Source organism: Giardia intestinalis, chromosome 4, assembly GCF_000002435.2.
Source record: "Giardia intestinalis strain WB C6 chromosome 4, whole genome shotgun sequence".
Taxonomy (NCBI): domain Eukaryota; phylum Fornicata; order Diplomonadida; family Hexamitidae; genus Giardia; species Giardia duodenalis.
Genome location: NC_051859.1, coordinates 2,743,406 through 2,761,001, shown reverse-complemented (window position 1 = coordinate 2,761,001; position 17,596 = coordinate 2,743,406). Strand labels below are relative to the sequence as shown.

The 17,596-nt window shown below is 62.5% G+C and overlaps 1 protein-coding gene, 3 non-coding genes and 2 pseudogenes across 4 annotated transcripts; 1 reads left to right on the top strand and 5 right to left on the bottom strand.

The window, feature by feature from the left end:
- Nucleotides 1-374, bottom strand: GL50803_00r40016 (the record flags this gene model as incomplete). The annotated part of the gene is made up of 1 exon (XR_005248670.1): nt 1-374. It is a non-coding gene; the product is annotated as a 28S ribosomal RNA (ribosomal RNA).
- A 68-nt stretch (nt 375-442) lies between these two features.
- Nucleotides 443-586, bottom strand: GL50803_00r40015. Its single transcript, XR_005248669.1, has one exon. It is a non-coding gene; the product is annotated as a 5.8S ribosomal RNA (ribosomal RNA).
- Nucleotides 587-626: 40 nt separating this feature from the next.
- Nucleotides 627-2,075, bottom strand: GL50803_00r40014. The gene has a single exon (XR_005248668.1). It is a non-coding gene; the product is annotated as an 18S ribosomal RNA (ribosomal RNA).
- A 1,209-nt stretch (nt 2,076-3,284) lies between these two features.
- GL50803_00r40013 (28S rRNA) lies at nt 3,285-4,480 on the bottom strand (annotated as a pseudogene).
- Nucleotides 4,481-4,535: 55 nt separating this feature from the next.
- GL50803_0060924 (Kinase, NEK) lies at nt 4,536-6,874 on the bottom strand (annotated as a pseudogene; the record flags this gene model as incomplete).
- Nucleotides 6,875-7,669: 795 nt separating this feature from the next.
- GL50803_00103142 (VSP with INR) lies at nt 7,670-12,094 on the top strand (the record flags this gene model as incomplete). Its single annotated transcript, XM_038045612.1, has 1 exon — nt 7,670-12,094. The coding sequence occupies one exon, from the start codon at nt 7,670-7,672 to the stop codon at nt 12,092-12,094; it is 4,425 nt and encodes a 1,474-aa protein (XP_037902119.1).
- Between the last annotated feature and the right edge of the window lie 5,502 nt (nt 12,095-17,596).

The following is a 17,596-nucleotide window of genomic DNA, read 5'->3' as shown; positions in this document are numbered from 1 at the left end:
GAGACGGGGCCGCGCGGGCCGGCGGCCGGCCGGGTTCAGGTCTTTGAGCGGCCGCAGGGCGTCCTTTTCACCGTTCGCTCGCGCTACTTGGTCCGCTATCGGTCCCGGGGCGTATTTAGCCTTGGAAGGGCCGCGCCTCCCTTCGCGCTGCACGCTCAAGCAGCGCTACTCGCCGCGCAGGCCCGGCGGCCGCCGTACGGGGCTTGCACCCTCTCGGGCGGGGCCCTCGGGCCCCCTCGCGGCGGGCCTGCGCCTGCGCCCCACAGCGCGCCTTCGGGGCGGGCTCCTCCCGCGTCGCTCGCCGCTACGGGGAATCCCGGTTGGTTTCTCCTCCGGGGCGTACTGATATGCTTAAGTTCCGCCCGTCGCCCCCGCCGCCTCGGGCCGCGCAGCCCGGCGGGACCGCCCCGGGGCGCTCTCTGCGGCGCGGCGCGCGGCACGCGGCGGGCGCCGAGGCGGCGGCGCCGGGGCGCGCTGCGTTCGAGGGTCGGTGCTTCTCGGGCGGGCGGGTCCGCACCGCGTCTCGCGCTCCGCCGCGCTCTTCGTCGCCGCCCGGGCCGAGGCATCCGCCGGCGGGGCGTTCGGGGGCCGACCGGGCCGCGGGGGCGACGCGCGGGGCGCGCGAGGGATCCATCCGCAGGTTCACCTACGGATACCTTGTTACGACTTCTCCTTCCTCCAGGCGCGGGGGCTCGCGGCCCTTCGCGCGTCCGGGGCGCTCGCCGCCGCGCCCAGTCGGTAGGAGCGACGGGCGGTGTGTACAAGGGGCAGGGACGCGTCCGGCGCGCGGTGGGGGCGGGCGCCTACAAGACATTCCTGGTGCGCGGGGGCGTTCCAGCCCGCGGTCCCGGCCACGGCGGGGGCTCCGCGCGTCCTCGCGGGCGCCGGCTGGCCCCGCCAGTGTAGCGCGCGTGCGGCCCAGGGCGTCTGAGGGCATCACAGACCTGCTATCGCCCCGCCGTCCTCCCGCTCGCGCGGGCCGTCCCGCGGCGCCCGCGGCCGGGGTCTCGCTCGTTGTCGCAATGGAGCAGACGGCTCGCGCCACGGGCTGGGAGCGGCCATGCACCACCGCCCGCGCGATCGCGAAAGCGCGCCCGGCTGTCGGTCCTCCGCGCGTCCGGGCCTGGTGAGGTGCGCGCGTTGAGTCAGATTGAGCCGCAGACTCCACGTCTGGTGGTACCCCTCCGTCAATGCCTTCAAGTTTCAGCCTTGCGGCCATACTCCCCCCAGAGCCCGGAGCCTCCCGGTTTCCCTGGGCGGCCGGCGGGACGCGCGCGCCGGCCGCGGGGCGGCACCGTTTACGGCCGGGAATACGGTGGTGTCTGATCGCCTTCTAGCCCCCGGCCTTCGCCCTTGATTGACAGAGGCGGTCTTGGCAGGCGCCTGCGCGGCCGGCGGTCTCGGCGGGATCATCCTGTTTCACCCGTCCCCGGCCGGTACCGGTGCCCCCGCCCGCTCTCCTCGGGGCTGCCGCGGCGCGCCGCGCCCGCTGCGCGGTCCCACGCGGCGGGTCCAACGGGCCTGCCTGGAGCGCTCCCGTTTCCTCGTGGCGGCGGGGGGCCAACTACGGGCGTTTCAACTGCAGCAGCGCCGCGCGACGCTCGCCGAGCTGGAATTACCGCGGCTGCTGGCACCAGACCTTGCCCTCGGCTCCGCGGCGGGGGCTGTGGGCCCGCCTCGCTCGCGCGCTCCCCGTCGCTGCCTCGCGCGCCGCGCATTGGGCAAGTTCCGCGCCTGCTGCCGTCCTTGGATGTGCGGGCCGTCTCGCAGGCCCGCTCTCCGGAGTCGAACCCTGATTCTCCGCCAGGCGTCGGGCCCTCGGCGCGCCGCGACCGCGCCGACCGGGTGATGCCCCGGAAGCCCGGGCGGGCCGTCGCTGCGTCACGCTGCTCGCCCGCGGGCGCCCGCCCTTGCGCGCACGTCTTGGCGCCGGGTTGCCAGCGGTGTCCGGCTAGCAGGGACCGCCGCGGGGGGTGCAACCGTTGTCCTGAGCCGTCCGCCGCGTCCCGGGTGAGCGGGCATGCATGGCTTCGTCCTTGGGGAGAGCGTCGCGCTCCGGCAGGATCGACCGGATGGCCGGGCGCGGGCGCCGCGGGCCGGGCGCCTCCCTGCGCGGGGGCCGCCGCCTGGCACGGGGGCCGCCCCCTCCGTGCCCATGCCGTGTCGGGGGTCCCCCCTATAGTGCCGGGCGGAGGCCGCCCCCCACAGCCCGGCCCGGGTCCGCCTGCACCACACTTTTTTGGATTCCCTTGGGGCCCTCTGCCCCCCTCCAAAAAACCGGCCCTCGCGAGATAAAGCACCTTGTCCTATATAGTGCGTGACAGAAGCCGCCCCCACACACCCCCTGGAGTCCCCCTGCACCACATTTTTTTGAAATCCCTTGGGGGCGTCCGGGGGGCCGGGGGGCCGGTCCGCGGGGAGCGCCGGGGAGCCCGGGCGGACCCTGCAGGACTGCATATCACGGCAAACCCTCCTGTGCGGACCGCGTGTCCCGGGCTCCTCTGCCGGTCGGGAGATCCGCGCCCCTCGTTCTCCGTCCACCGTGCCCCGGGGAGGCCCTTGACTGCAAAACGATCGAATTGGAGGCTGATGTGCATCCGGGCGCTCTGGGGGCCCTCTCCGGGGAGACCGCCCGAAACGGCTTCTCGCGGGGATCTCAGCAGCCGTGGCTATATACGGTCCGTCTCTAACCTATATGATTGCTGGCAGCGGGAGGGCACTGCGTGGGGGGCGGCCCCCCGGAAGGGCGCGGTCCGAGGAGGGGCCCCCGACCGGCCCTGGACCGACTGGGGCAGCCCCGGGTGCTGTGCGTGCGCCTGGCTGCAGCGGGGCCACGGGGGCGCAGGAGGCCCCAGGAGAGACCGGAGTGTTTACTGGCCCGGGGGATCGGCTGCTCTGGGCCGTCCGGGGGTCCTTCCGCGCTCTCCCCGCGGTCCCCCGGTCTCCTGCACCGGGCCTCCCCAGCGCCCGTCCCCGCACGTGGGCGTGTCTCCCGGTCGTGCGTGGCCTGCTGGAGGCGCTGGGCCTCCCTGCCGCCCTCTCTGTCTGGATCCCCCGGGCCGCCTCCCCCGGGCCCCCTGCGGTCCTGCGCCGCCCCCCTGCGCACACGGGTGCTCCTCTGTGCAAGGCAGACCCGGTGGTGGGCGTGCACTGCCCCCTGGCCACCCCTTGGGGCACCCTGCACTCCCTCAATCTTCTCTTTCCGCGCTCTGCCTGTCTGTCTGCCCCGCACCCCCCCAGAGCAAGTGGGCCGCGCGCCCCGCCCCGCGCTCTGCAGGCGCGTCCCTCAGGCGATCGCAGGGCTCTGCGCCGTACAGGAGCGCCGCGCCGGGTGGTCTCCCCGGGCGGGGGCCGCTCGGCGACGGGGCACGGGGCTGGGGCGCGCGGCCGGGCGGGGCGCGAGGCGGGGTGCGCGCTTAGAGGCGGTCAGCGCAGGGCCCCCGGGCGCGGCGGCGCGGCGCTGCCCGGCCGGGCAACCGCGGGGCTGGCGGCCCGCGGCGGGCGTTCCTCTCGTACTGGCCCGCCGTGCTCTGGCCCCGGGGCCAGTAGGGTAAAACTAACCTGTCTCACGACGGTCTAAACCCAGCTCACGATCCCTTGAACGGGTGAACAATCCGACGCTTCCGCGCCGGTGCGCGCGGACGGTAGGAAGAGCCGACATCGAAGGATCAAAAAGCCGCGTCGCTGCGGGCGCTCGGCGGCCACAAGCCAGTTATCCCTGTGGTAACTTTTCTGCCACCTCCGCGCCCGCGGCCGGGGCGGCGAAGGATCGGTAGGCCCCGCTTTCGCGGCCCGCGCCGGCACGGGGGGCGCGGGTCGGGCGGGCTTGTGCCCTTCTGCTCCGCGGGAGGTCTCCGTCCTCGCTGAGCCCGCCGTGGGACGCCTGCGGTCCGGTGTAGCAGGCGCGCCGCCCCAGCCGAACTCCCCGCCCGGGCGGGTCCCCGCGCGACCGGGTGAGCGGGGCGGCGGCGGCCGTCAGGGTGTCTCAGGGGCGCGGCCTCCCCTGTGCGCTGCGCCGGCCGCCCCGCCCCACAGGCCCGGGCTGGAGTCAAGCTCAAAAGGGTCTTCTTGCCCCGCTGGCCGGCCCTCGCCCGTTCCCGAGGCTGGAGGCTCGCGGAGGCGCGGCTCGGGACAGTGGGATCCTCGTTGGTCCATTCATGCACGTCGGAAATTGCCCGACGAGGCATTTGGCTACCTTAAGAGAGTCATAGTTACTCCCGCCGTTTACCAGGGCTTCGGCGGATCGCTTCACGGTGACGGTCGTGGCACTGGGCAGAAATCACGTCGCGCCAGCGCCGGGTGCGGCCCTCGCGACGCTGTGTTTCTAGTAAACAGTCGGGATCCCCGCGTCCGTTCCAGTTCTGACCCGGCGCGCCGTCAGAGCCACTCCTTTTCCCGAGGTTACGGAGCCGGCTTGCCGACTTCCCTGAGCCGCGTTCGCTCCCGCGCTAGAGGCTGCTGACCCCGGAGTCCTGCTGCGTGGCGGGGCTGTGATGTGTAAGGTCTGATGTAGAGGCGATCGCTGTTTACTCTGGCTACTCTAAGAGAAGGGCCATCATCTCGTTACTGCCTCTTTGTTTGGCTATGCCCAAGAGCTGATTCCTGTTTATGTTCTTCTCCTTCTCTGCGAGGAATTGCATGCATTCTATCTGATTGTTGTACACTGCAAACATGAGGGCGGTTTCGCCACCACTAGTTTGCATCCCACCCTCCTTCTCCAGCAGAAGCTTAATGCACTCTGGGTGACCCTTCTCTGCTGCTATCATAAGGGCCGTCTTACCATTCCTATCTCTCATGCCCCCTTCTTTCTCTAGGAGTAGCTTAACACAGTCTTGCTTGCCATTTTGTGCTGCACACCTGAGGGCTGTCCATCCGTCACTATCCTTCATGCCCGCCTCCTTCTCCAGGAGTATTTCCACTATCTTTGTGTGGCCTTTCCCTGCTGCTGTCATGAGAGCTGTCCGGCCGTTGCTATTTTGCATCCCGCCTTCCTTCTCCACGAGCAGCTCCACTATCCTTGTGTGGCCGTGTGCTGCTGCCCTCATCAGTGCTGTTCCCTTACAGATGAACCAGCGGCCTATCTCGACATTCCCCGTCGCTTTCTGTCCCCCCTGGAGGGGAAGGAGGGCCTTCACAGTATCTACATCATTTCTGTCAACAGCTCGCATGAGGGCAGTGACGCCATTCTCATTTGTGGGGTCGAGGAGCTCTACTATGTTCCTGTGCCCTGCCCTTGCAGCTATGATCAGCGCCGTGTCTCCGTTATCGTTCCTCGTGTCCTTATCAAGAAAGTGCTTCCTCACGGTCTTAGTATCCCCAGTGAGAGCCGCGCGCATGAGTGGGGTCCATGAATGCGTCTCGTATCCCTGAAGGAGCAGAGCTATGTCTGTGTGCTTGTTCCTGAGGGCGTGCACGAAGGCCGTGTTACCGTCCTTGTCCTTCATCCCCTTCTCGTGCTCAAGGAGGAGCTTTACCACTTCAAGGCTCCCCTTCTCCGCGGCGATCATCAGAGCGGTCCAGCCGGTTTTGTCCCTGAGGCCCTTTTCCTTCTTAACAAGCAGCTCAACAGGCCCACCGTGCCCCTGCTGGGCCGCGTGCATGAGGGCCGTCATCTTCTGCTTGTCACGCTGGCCGGTGCGGACTCCCTCTTCAAGTAGCACCCGGACAGTCTCTGTGTCATTCGTGTGCGCAGCACGGATCAGTCTGGGTAGCAGGTGAGCCTCAGGTTGAAGGGTAATCGTAGCTACTGCACCACTGAGTTGCATAACCTGACCTTCTCGTGCTTGCATTGTGGATAAGTATTTTTTGTCCGGCCTTCAAGAGCGTCAATCCCAGGGGTCTTAAGTCGGGGCTCCTGTCCTAGGGAGCTGGTCTTGCTTGGCCTGTTCTCGAGGGCTGCCTCGCGAATAGCAATCCTAGCATTAGCATTATTCAGGGCAGTCTTCAAGGAGCTGCATTCGTACTTCAGCACCGCGTATTGAGCCCCCAGCTCACCAACTGGGATGTCGAATGTAGCGAACGTCTTGTGCAGCTCCCTGGCCGTCGGCCTCTTCACTGGATCCAGCACGAAGATCCTCTCCAGAACACTCTTTATGAAGCCATCAGTGACACCGCTCAGGTCCGGCCTCCACCCGTCGACGAAGACCTCTGCCGGCTCCTTGCCCCCCAAGAAGTCCGGCCTCTTCAGAGTTACTAGTTCATAAATGATGACCCCGAGGCTCCACACATCGGAGGCGGGGCTGGCCTCGTTGTGGAGGAGCATCTCAGGGGCCATGTATACTGCCGTGCCTGCAATGGTGCTCCCGCATCTCAGGGCGTCCTTGCAGAGGCCGAAGTCGGCGATGATGAAGTGTTCATCATCTGCGCTGACGAGAATGCTTGCAGGCCTGAGGTCGCGGTGGACGAGGCCCTGGTAGGGGCGACCGTCGGCACCCACTCCGCTGACGCCGTGGAGGTAGGCGAGGGCGGCGGCGAGCTGCCTCAGAACGGAGAGGACCAGCTCGGGAGAGACGGGGGTCTTCCTCCGCTTGCAGTCGATAAACACTTGCTCGAGTGTCTTGTCGTGGCGATTCATGACGATGTAAATGAAGCCCTCGTCCTCAACCACTTGATGATACTTGAGGATCCCCGGGTGGGAGAGGTCGGGGAGGGTGGCCAGCTCAAGCCTGATGGCATCCACGTTGCCCTTACCCAGGCCGTCGAGGAGAATCTCCTTCACGGCGAGACTCGGATAGCCCCTGAGGGCGTAGACTACGCCTGTAACCCCTCTGCCCAGCACGCCATCCAGCAACTTGTGGAGCTCCTCAACGACGAATTGTGGGATGACGGGGGCTGCTGCAGGGGGGCTGGCTGTGTAATCATCGCCGTCGGCCATGACAGTTTATTCTCAAAAATAAGATCGGGCAATTAGATTGAACGAGTGATTGGGCCGCACCCTCAGAGGCTACAAGAGAGCGCAGGCCCCTGCCAGCCTCGCTTCTCGAATCTGTGTTCATGACAGCAGACACGTCGTCCCGTACACTGTGGAGCGCCCTTGCATGTCATGGCACCCTGTCTGTCCTGGCCACTCGTGACCATCACGCATTACTAGTACTCTGCGCCAGCTCCCTCGACTGTGCAGTCATGGCTATTCCACATGTGCACAGGCCATCTAGCAGCACTCGCCCGCGTTCTCTGCTCCTCCTCCGCCATTCATCCACGCGGGCCATGCAGGGTCTAGTGCCCCTCCAGCGCTGGCCACATTGGTGCTCTCTTCTGAGGCTGCATGCCCTAAAGGATCGCCTGTGCTCACTGCATTTTTAGAGCCCATCGCACACCGGGGGCTCCCTCGCAATCGGTGCCCAGAAAGTCACGGGCAGGACTCTTCGGTACGTTTACTACCGAGACACCTTACTCCTGCAGAGGAAGCCGACGAATACCCCACAGCAATGTACAGGAGTGCACCCCGAACAATCATTCCACAAGAGAGGTGCGATCTGAGTCTGGCCCTCACTGGTCCTGTTCCTATCGAAGTCAAGGGGAACTGCACTATCAACTAGCCTCCGATGGGTGTGCTCCTATCTCGTCCTCCTCCAGTCCAACTGATCAAGAGAGCAAGAGCGGTTGCCTCTCACTGCTCGCGGCAACACATCAGCCTGATGAAAAAGCAGTAGCACACGAACTCCGGCTAATGTTGGTAGGATTTCTCCTAGTTTGTGCAACCGTGCTGGCAAAGGACAGCGGGAAGGACACATGCTTCCCGGGCTACACCCTCAACACTGACACGAAGCAGTGCACCAAGGACCCAGAAGCGCCGTGCAACGTCGAGGGCTGTGAGACCTGCGTGGAGGGCAACGCCCAGCAGTGCAAGACGTGCCGTCCGGGCTACACCATCAACACTGACACGAAGCAGTGCACCAAGGACCCAGAAGCGCCGTGCAACGTCGAGGGCTGTGAGACCTGCGTGGAGGGCAACGCCCAGCAGTGCAAGACGTGCCGTCCGGGCTACACCATCAACACTGACACGAAGCAGTGCACCAAGGACCCAGAAGCGCCGTGCAACGTCGAGGGCTGTGAGACCTGCGTGGAGGGCAACGCCCAGCAGTGCAAGACGTGCCGTCCGGGCTACACCATCAACACTGACACGAAGCAGTGCACCAAGGACCCAGAAGCGCCGTGCAACGTCGAGGGCTGTGAGACCTGCGTGGAGGGCAACGCCCAGCAGTGCAAGACGTGCCGTCCGGGCTACACCATCAACACTGACACGAAGCAGTGCACCAAGGACCCAGAAGCGCCGTGCAACGTCGAGGGCTGTGAGACCTGCGTGGAGGGCAACGCCCAGCAGTGCAAGACGTGCCGTCCGGGCTACACCATCAACACTGACACGAAGCAGTGCACCAAGGACCCAGAAGCGCCGTGCAACGTCGAGGGCTGTGAGACCTGCGTGGAGGGCAACGCCCAGCAGTGCAAGACGTGCCGTCCGGGCTACACCATCAACACTGACACGAAGCAGTGCACCAAGGACCCAGAAGCGCCGTGCAACGTCGAGGGCTGTGAGACCTGCGTGGAGGGCAACGCCCAGCAGTGCAAGACGTGCCGTCCGGGCTACACCATCAACACTGACACGAAGCAGTGCACCAAGGACCCAGAAGCGCCGTGCAACGTCGAGGGCTGTGAGACCTGCGTGGAGGGCAACGCCCAGCAGTGCAAGACGTGCCGTCCGGGCTACACCATCAACACTGACACGAAGCAGTGCACCAAGGACCCAGAAGCGCCGTGCAACGTCGAGGGCTGTGAGACCTGCGTGGAGGGCAACGCCCAGCAGTGCAAGACGTGCCGTCCGGGCTACACCATCAACACTGACACGAAGCAGTGCACCAAGGACCCAGAAGCGCCGTGCAACGTCGAGGGCTGTGAGACCTGCGTGGAGGGCAACGCCCAGCAGTGCAAGACGTGCCGTCCGGGCTACACCATCAACACTGACACGAAGCAGTGCACCAAGGACCCAGAAGCGCCGTGCAACGTCGAGGGCTGTGAGACCTGCGTGGAGGGCAACGCCCAGCAGTGCAAGACGTGCCGTCCGGGCTACACCATCAACACTGACACGAAGCAGTGCACCAAGGACCCAGAAGCGCCGTGCAACGTCGAGGGCTGTGAGACCTGCGTGGAGGGCAACGCCCAGCAGTGCAAGACGTGCCGTCCGGGCTACACCATCAACACTGACACGAAGCAGTGCACCAAGGACCCAGAAGCGCCGTGCAACGTCGAGGGCTGTGAGACCTGCGTGGAGGGCAACGCCCAGCAGTGCAAGACGTGCCGTCCGGGCTACACCATCAACACTGACACGAAGCAGTGCACCAAGGACCCAGAAGCGCCGTGCAACGTCGAGGGCTGTGAGACCTGCGTGGAGGGCAACGCCCAGCAGTGCAAGACGTGCCGTCCGGGCTACACCATCAACACTGACACGAAGCAGTGCACCAAGGACCCAGAAGCGCCGTGCAACGTCGAGGGCTGTGAGACCTGCGTGGAGGGCAACGCCCAGCAGTGCAAGACGTGCCGTCCGGGCTACACCATCAACACTGACACGAAGCAGTGCACCAAGGACCCAGAAGCGCCGTGCAACGTCGAGGGCTGTGAGACCTGCGTGGAGGGCAACGCCCAGCAGTGCAAGACGTGCCGTCCGGGCTACACCATCAACACTGACACGAAGCAGTGCACCAAGGACCCAGAAGCGCCGTGCAACGTCGAGGGCTGTGAGACCTGCGTGGAGGGCAACGCCCAGCAGTGCAAGACGTGCCGTCCGGGCTACACCATCAACACTGACACGAAGCAGTGCACCAAGGACCCAGAAGCGCCGTGCAACGTCGAGGGCTGTGAGACCTGCGTGGAGGGCAACGCCCAGCAGTGCAAGACGTGCCGTCCGGGCTACACCATCAACACTGACACGAAGCAGTGCACCAAGGACCCAGAAGCGCCGTGCAACGTCGAGGGCTGTGAGACCTGCGTGGAGGGCAACGCCCAGCAGTGCAAGACGTGCCGTCCGGGCTACACCATCAACACTGACACGAAGCAGTGCACCAAGGACCCAGAAGCGCCGTGCAACGTCGAGGGCTGTGAGACCTGCGTGGAGGGCAACGCCCAGCAGTGCAAGACGTGCCGTCCGGGCTACACCATCAACACTGACACGAAGCAGTGCACCAAGGACCCAGAAGCGCCGTGCAACGTCGAGGGCTGTGAGACCTGCGTGGAGGGCAACGCCCAGCAGTGCAAGACGTGCCGTCCGGGCTACACCATCAACACTGACACGAAGCAGTGCACCAAGGACCCAGAAGCGCCGTGCAACGTCGAGGGCTGTGAGACCTGCGTGGAGGGCAACGCCCAGCAGTGCAAGACGTGCCGTCCGGGCTACACCATCAACACTGACACGAAGCAGTGCACCAAGGACCCAGAAGCGCCGTGCAACGTCGAGGGCTGTGAGACCTGCGTGGAGGGCAACGCCCAGCAGTGCAAGACGTGCCGTCCGGGCTACACCATCAACACTGACACGAAGCAGTGCACCAAGGACCCAGAAGCGCCGTGCAACGTCGAGGGCTGTGAGACCTGCGTGGAGGGCAACGCCCAGCAGTGCAAGACGTGCCGTCCGGGCTACACCATCAACACTGACACGAAGCAGTGCACCAAGGACCCAGAAGCGCCGTGCAACGTCGAGGGCTGTGAGACCTGCGTGGAGGGCAACGCCCAGCAGTGCAAGACGTGCCGTCCGGGCTACACCATCAACACTGACACGAAGCAGTGCACCAAGGACCCAGAAGCGCCGTGCAACGTCGAGGGCTGTGAGACCTGCGTGGAGGGCAACGCCCAGCAGTGCAAGACGTGCCGTCCGGGCTACACCCTCAACACTGACACGAAGCAGTGCACCAAGGACCCAGAAGCGCCGTGCAACGTCGAGGGCTGTGAGACCTGCGTGGAGGGCAACGCCCAGCAGTGCAAGACGTGCCGTCCGGGCTACACCATCAACACTGACACGAAGCAGTGCACCAAGGACCCAGAAGCGCCGTGCAACGTCGAGGGCTGTGAGACCTGCGTGGAGGGCAACGCCCAGCAGTGCAAGACGTGCCGTCCGGGCTACACCATCAACACTGACACGAAGCAGTGCACCAAGGACCCAGAAGCGCCGTGCAATACTCCCAACTGTAAGACCTGTGACAACCCCAAAACAGACAGTGAAATCTGCACTGAATGTAATGACGGCAACTACCTCACCCCTACAAACCAATGCGTACCTGACTGCACGACCATCAGCGGATACTACGGAGATACTGACAAGAAGTGTAAGGCATGCAACCCTGAGTGCGCTGAGTGCGTTGGGCCGGCCAACAATCAGTGTAGTTCCTGTCCTGCTGGCAAGAAACTGACATATACAGATGACAGCAATCCTAATAACGGAGGCACCTGCGGGGATGCGTGCAAGGTGTCTGCAGATGGCACTGGCTGTGAGACATGCGGGGCCCAAATAGGAGGAACTGCATACTGCTCAAAGTGCAAGACCTCCACTCAGGCCCCCTTGAACGGCGACTGTGCGGCCAGTTCACGAGCAACTTTCTGTACTAAAATGGGTAATGGGGTGTGCACTCAATGTGAAGATAACTACTTCCTCAAGGACGGCGGTTGCTATCAGACAGATAGACAGCCCGGCAAGCAAGTGTGTAGTAGTGCACAGGGAGGCAATGGTAAGTGTCAGACATGTGCCAATGGCTTAGCAGCAACTGATGGCAACTGTGCAGAATGTCATCCTACTTGTGCTACGTGCTCGACTGCAGGTGCGGCTGATAAGTGTAAGACCTGTGCCACTGGGTATTACAAGGAAAACGGTGACGATACCACTGATGGCCCGTGCAAGAAGTGCTCAGAGAAGATCTCTGGATGCAAGCAATGTGTGTCATCATCTGGCAGTTCAGTCATATGTTTAGAATCAGAAGTAGGCACTGGTGGAAGCGTCAACAAGAGCGGCCTTTCTACTGGCGCCATCGCAGGCATCGCTGTGGCTGTCATCGTTGTTGTGGGGGGCCTCGTAGGCTTCCTTTGCTGGTGGTTCCTGTGCAGAGGAAAAGCATAGATACTTAGGTAGTAAACGCATCCACTACGTGTGGCCTGTGATACTCAGCTCACCGCGCAGGGAAACAGAAAGTCCACGAGTAGGCACGGGACCACCCACGTGCTTGCAGCCTCTCTGCTGGCCCCTCTTCCGGTGTCTCTACATCCTCAGAGAGCTGGGCCTTGTGCCTTCCCTGCGCGGATCGACCCCTTGTGGACCTCCGTCTGCCAGTGCTCTCTCTGTCCCTGTGGCATCCTCCTAGACAACACCTGCTGGCCCGGCTACCCGGCAGATAGCACCCGAAAGTGGATCCTCGCAGTCCCTGGAGGAGATACCGGGTCCATAGAAGATGTGGATCAGCAGAGACTGGCTCATGAGACGCTCTCTCCTGGTGTGTGCATAGCCCTGATCTCTCGTACCAAGTACCACTAAGGTTCTTCACTGCATGACAGAGTGCTAAGTAGGACTCAGAGACGGGTCGGCCCTCCCGTGCCTAGTCAAGGGGGAGCACTGCCCAGACCGTGCTGTCTCCCGAGCTGATGGAGAGGACCCCACCACTCCTTGAGTCACTCTGGTGCCACCGCTCTATCATCGGAAACACCCGGGCCCGCGGTACCTTGGCCTGTTGGTGTGAGTGACAAAGGGCTCTCTGTGTCAGGCTGCCTTCATGAGGGACGAGATCCAGGGAGACTGCGCTGGTGTGGCAGCCAGTGACCAGGGCAATGATCAGCGTGGCCTCGTGTGGGTACCAGGGTAGCTGGGCGCCCATCCGCTGATGAGGGAGTCGAATAACATCTAATCGCTGCCTTCGGGCCAACTGGTGCGAGCGTCCTACCCTTGATTCGTGCATCATGTCACCTGGTAGAGGGTGTGGTATGGCTCTATACACCTCTCTGTGATGCCGCTGCGAGAAGTGGGCTCCGGTGTGTGGCTCAGAGGCCAGATAGTCTCCGAAGACGCCATATCCTTGCGATCTCCGTCTGGCCCCGCCAGAAGGGCTCGATGTTCGCAGGCCAGTGTGGGAAGCGAAGGTCCAGCAGCACGCACCTTGAGGGGAGTGCCGCAGACATGCATCGGGCACGATCCTGCCAATGATCCTGCAGGAGGCCGGCCTGGGCCTCAGTGGCTGGCGAATCCCAATGGGAAAGCGGCTGCTGTGAAGGACATCTGCCAATGCTCATTGCTGCGGGCTGGACGATCCCTACCCGCCTGTAGGGCTCATTCGGTGCGCAATGTAGCCCATCGATGAGAGTGATGTCGCTCATCTGGACTGAGTGGGCGGACCCTACAGTCGACCGGTTATTCTAAGAAAGTCTGCACCGGTGGGGCTGCAATTACGGCCTGCATTCGACAGGTAAGGGTTCCATTGGGCTGCGGTGTTCCCCACAGGTCCCGGGATGTGTGGCTACCTCAATGCGACCTCCAAGAGGGTAGCTCTGCCTGGCTGAGGCATGCAGGCCCGATCACAGTACAGCGCCCTTCTGAGTCTCTGGAGCTAAGCACACCTCAGACAACGAGGACAGATGGAGACCCAGAGGCGCTAGCTGGGCTGCTCCGATCCCTGCTGTCCGGGGAATCAGCAGGGCCGCAGGATGGCAGGGTCCCACTTCATGCCCCAGGAGGCCGTGGCTTGGCGGAGGTACGCCCCACGGTCACTGTTAGCTACCCGCCAGCGAGGTACTGCTGTGCTTGAAGGCATCCTGGAACGACCCTTCTCGGCTTACTGGCCATGAGCTGGGTCCTCGTGCCAGCCGATTGGATGAGAAGCAACAATAGCATTACCCAGGCCAGAAGCCGGGAAGGCTGCCGTTGATTGCGCATCTCCTATGTCAAGCACACTCACTGCGTAGGGCAAAGAACCCGACGCTCTAGGTGGCCTATTGGGGCCAGAGTGCTTGGCAGTAACGATATGCGCGTGGACTCCAGCGGCGGGGAGAGCCAGACGGGGCTTGCGAGGGAGTGGTGAGGAGCACAAGACCTGATGGATTATGCAAGGCGCACAGAGGACCCCCATGCAGTAACCGATTGACCCTGTTCCTTGGTAGACGGGACGGCCTGTGGTGGCCGCCTGCACGATGCATTCCTTTACGGGACCGTAGAGGCATCCGCATGCTGACCTGGAAAGGCCATCAGCAGTGGTTGCACGAGGCAGGCAAGTAGAGAACAAGGGCGAGCCATGCTACCCTGGGTGATGCGTAATCCAACCTACGCAATGCATATACCAACCCTTTGGTCGAAGATGGAGGTAGCCATCCGCGTAGCACTGCAGATCTGGCCGTGTCGACTGATACTGGCCTGCACAGTATACCTCTACAATCCAATCGATCCCCGCCCGTATACGGGGAAAGCGAACGTCCTCGCCTCTCGATAGAACAGCCCTCAATAAATGTGCTGCTGTAAATGCATAAAATCAAAATGCGGTCTTCGGCCTGTCGGTAGATAGACCCTTCCACACTCGCGGGCCAGAGAGGCACACAGGTGCCCCCGCTGCAATCCAGACCGGCAGCCAGCCTCTCCAGTCCCAGTCGCACCTCACTGATCTGCTGGTCACCCCTACGCTCTCCATGCGAATCGGTCCTCCAGAAATGGCCGTCTACAGGTGGCCCTCTGCACGTCTACCTAGCATTCTCCCTCACCGAAGCATGTCGCCAGGGACTAGGTGTTATGGGGTGGGCGCGGCCAGAGACGAGCTTTCTCGCAGGCCCGTCTGCCACTAGCGGTGAGCATCCAAACATGTGCACAGGCCTTTGGCGGGTGCATTGTGATCTAGGCCGGTCAGCGTACTAGGCTTGTGACACTTGGTGCACGGATTTCTGTTTTTAGCTTTAGGTGCAGACGTCTCATCTTGAAAGGCAATGGAGCGCTCTGCAGGACCTTCCGGGTATATAGTTATCGCTACAGCTGATGGAGAAGCAGGCATAATGACTGTGTGGATACGTAGAAGCGTCTCTGGTGCCATTCTTCACCGATAACGGATAGCTCAGGCAGTACGGTGTCCGCTCTACCATTGGACGTCATGCGGCATGCAACGTCAGAGGGGTCGATGCAGTGCCTGCTTAATCTGTTGGGCCGGTACAGCTCCATTGTAGCAAGTGCAGTGGTGGAGGCAGCCACCGGCGCAGGGCAGTGGGGCGTGTTGCTCGGTGCAGCGCTCTGTAGTTGGACACATCGGTCCCCTGAAACGAGCATAGCACGCTGCCTGCACATGCAATTGCCTTTTCATACTGCTTACTCCCATGAGCAGTTGCGATACATCGCATGCCAGAGAGCGGCGTAGAGGGTCCTCAGACTATTGGACCAGTAGACCGAACTGACAAGGGCAGCTGGCCATGCGTGCAGAAGCCCTGTCCTGAGGGCGGCGGGTGCAACGGCTGCCTCAAGTTTTTTAGTATCCAGACACAGGCTAATCACGTGCATATTGAGGCATCCTTCTGGCTGACCTGGCTATGGCTGCACAGACGATGCAGAGCAATAACCCGGTCACCACCTCAGTTCCCTGTCTGTTCTGAGCTCCAAGTCACGACCAACCAGCGAAGAATGATCTTCTTCGCCCTACATAGAGCTCTCCTAGACAGATATGCTCCCAGGTGTGGCTAGCCAACACTAGAGGCTACTCGTAGCCGGCGTGCCTCAACACTTGCCCAGTCTCACTTACATCTGCATTCACTTTAGGAACCAGAGGATGCTGGGTCAAACATGTGTTCACAAGGGGCACATACGATGACGGAGGGACGTAGCCATCTCCTGAACTTCCCTAGCTTAGTTGGACAACGTGCCATTCAGAATGCACGATGGAGCTCACTGGTAGATGCATCGTCACAGCTTCGATGTCTTAGAATGCTTGATTGGCCGACAGTGATAACGCTCCTCTTCTGCCATATAATCTGCCGCTTCCTGTCTAAGGGTATTGATCACTAACTATGTATAGCACTTTTCTTGGTTGCCATTATAGGTGTACCTCTTGATACTTGGGTTACCTGTTCTTCGCTGCACTGTTCTATTATCCCCTGCGGCAGGAGCTATATCGAAATCCTTGGTCGGCATATCTTGGGATCACCTCCCGCGCTCATATCGTCGTAGAGCACTGGTCCCCAGACCTCCGTAGCCATTGTGGGAGCCACACTATATGACCAAATCTGGGGCTTACTTCGCTCGGGATACCTTGTCTGCCGACGTGCCCTCTGGCTTGCCGACGCCTGTGGATGGAGACGCGTCGCTGCAGCCACACAGTTATTTACGCATCTTAGAAGCGCCCGTACTGGACAGCATAGGGTTTTGCTTATTTAGTACAGCTCCGTGATGCAGAGGACTCTAGAAAGGGTCCTGGGCACCCAGTCCAGTCCGGAGGGGAGGCATGCCGCGGAGTTATCCATTTCTCATTGAGGTCTAAAACGTCAGCGGACCACGGGAGGTCTCTCGCCACAGCAGCCGGCTGGCATTCTGTCACCTTATTACGGATATGAAGGCTGCCCACATGAGTCAACGCCGAAGCAAGACGTCTGGTCTGACAGAACTGCGGGGCAGAGCAGGTGGCAGAGCTGATATATCGAAAGATTTACTCTCCGTTTCACTGGGGCGGGACTGTCGCCTGCTATCTGAGTGGTCTCTCATGCGAACCACCGCCACCCTGGGCAAGCGGGTCTCTCTCATCCATGCATTGGCCAAGATCAAAACCCAGAGTTCGAAAGTGAGTGTCAAGCGACTTCGGCGGGAGAAGAACTCTTGTTCTGCCCTCTTCCCAAGAACGAGACAGGACAACCACGATCAGGGGACGATCATGATGCGCTCCACAAGACAATCCTGAGCCGCCTGGAGACCCAGACACTAGCCTTCCCCGAGACAGAGCAGACTGCGTTCCACCGACTGCACATGGTAGCGTTCGCATAGTACAGGGAGACGTAGGCTGATGGGCACAACAGTGTTGCTCGACATAGCGAACATTCCAACAGTAGACGGCCTCTGCCAGGCGAGTGTGCCCCGTCCCGAGGAGCTGCGTCGAGGCCTTCCCCTGGCTGCGACACGCGAGGTATCTGGACTCGGTCCCTCAGGGCCCTGAGCATGCTTCTGTGCTGCGTGGTACAGAACCTGCTCGCCAGGAGCTGAGGAGATACCCCGCTCAGTGCCTTGCCGACGACACACTCAGCTTCCATAGTGACGACAGACCTGGCGAAGCGACTGGCTCGACGGTCACCACCGGGTGTAGGAGCACAGAGGAGCAGGAGGCCTTCTTCCTGGCTGGTCTCGAAGGACCCCTCAAGGCAGCAGAGAACCTGAAGCCAGTGATGGCACTAATCACTCGCCGTGCTGCTTGAGACGGACCCACACGTGACCCATGTGAATCCCTCGACAAGAAATAGGACTTGGGGTGCTTGGCTGACAGAGGCGGACTGATCCTGCCCGCACCGAAGAGCGGTGGTCTGGGCCACCTGCCGGGTGTCTGCCACAGCAGCTGGCAGTGCCTGACACCCCCGAGTAGATGGGTGCCGGTGTAGAGCGAGACGGCCTAACGGCGAACCGGTTCTG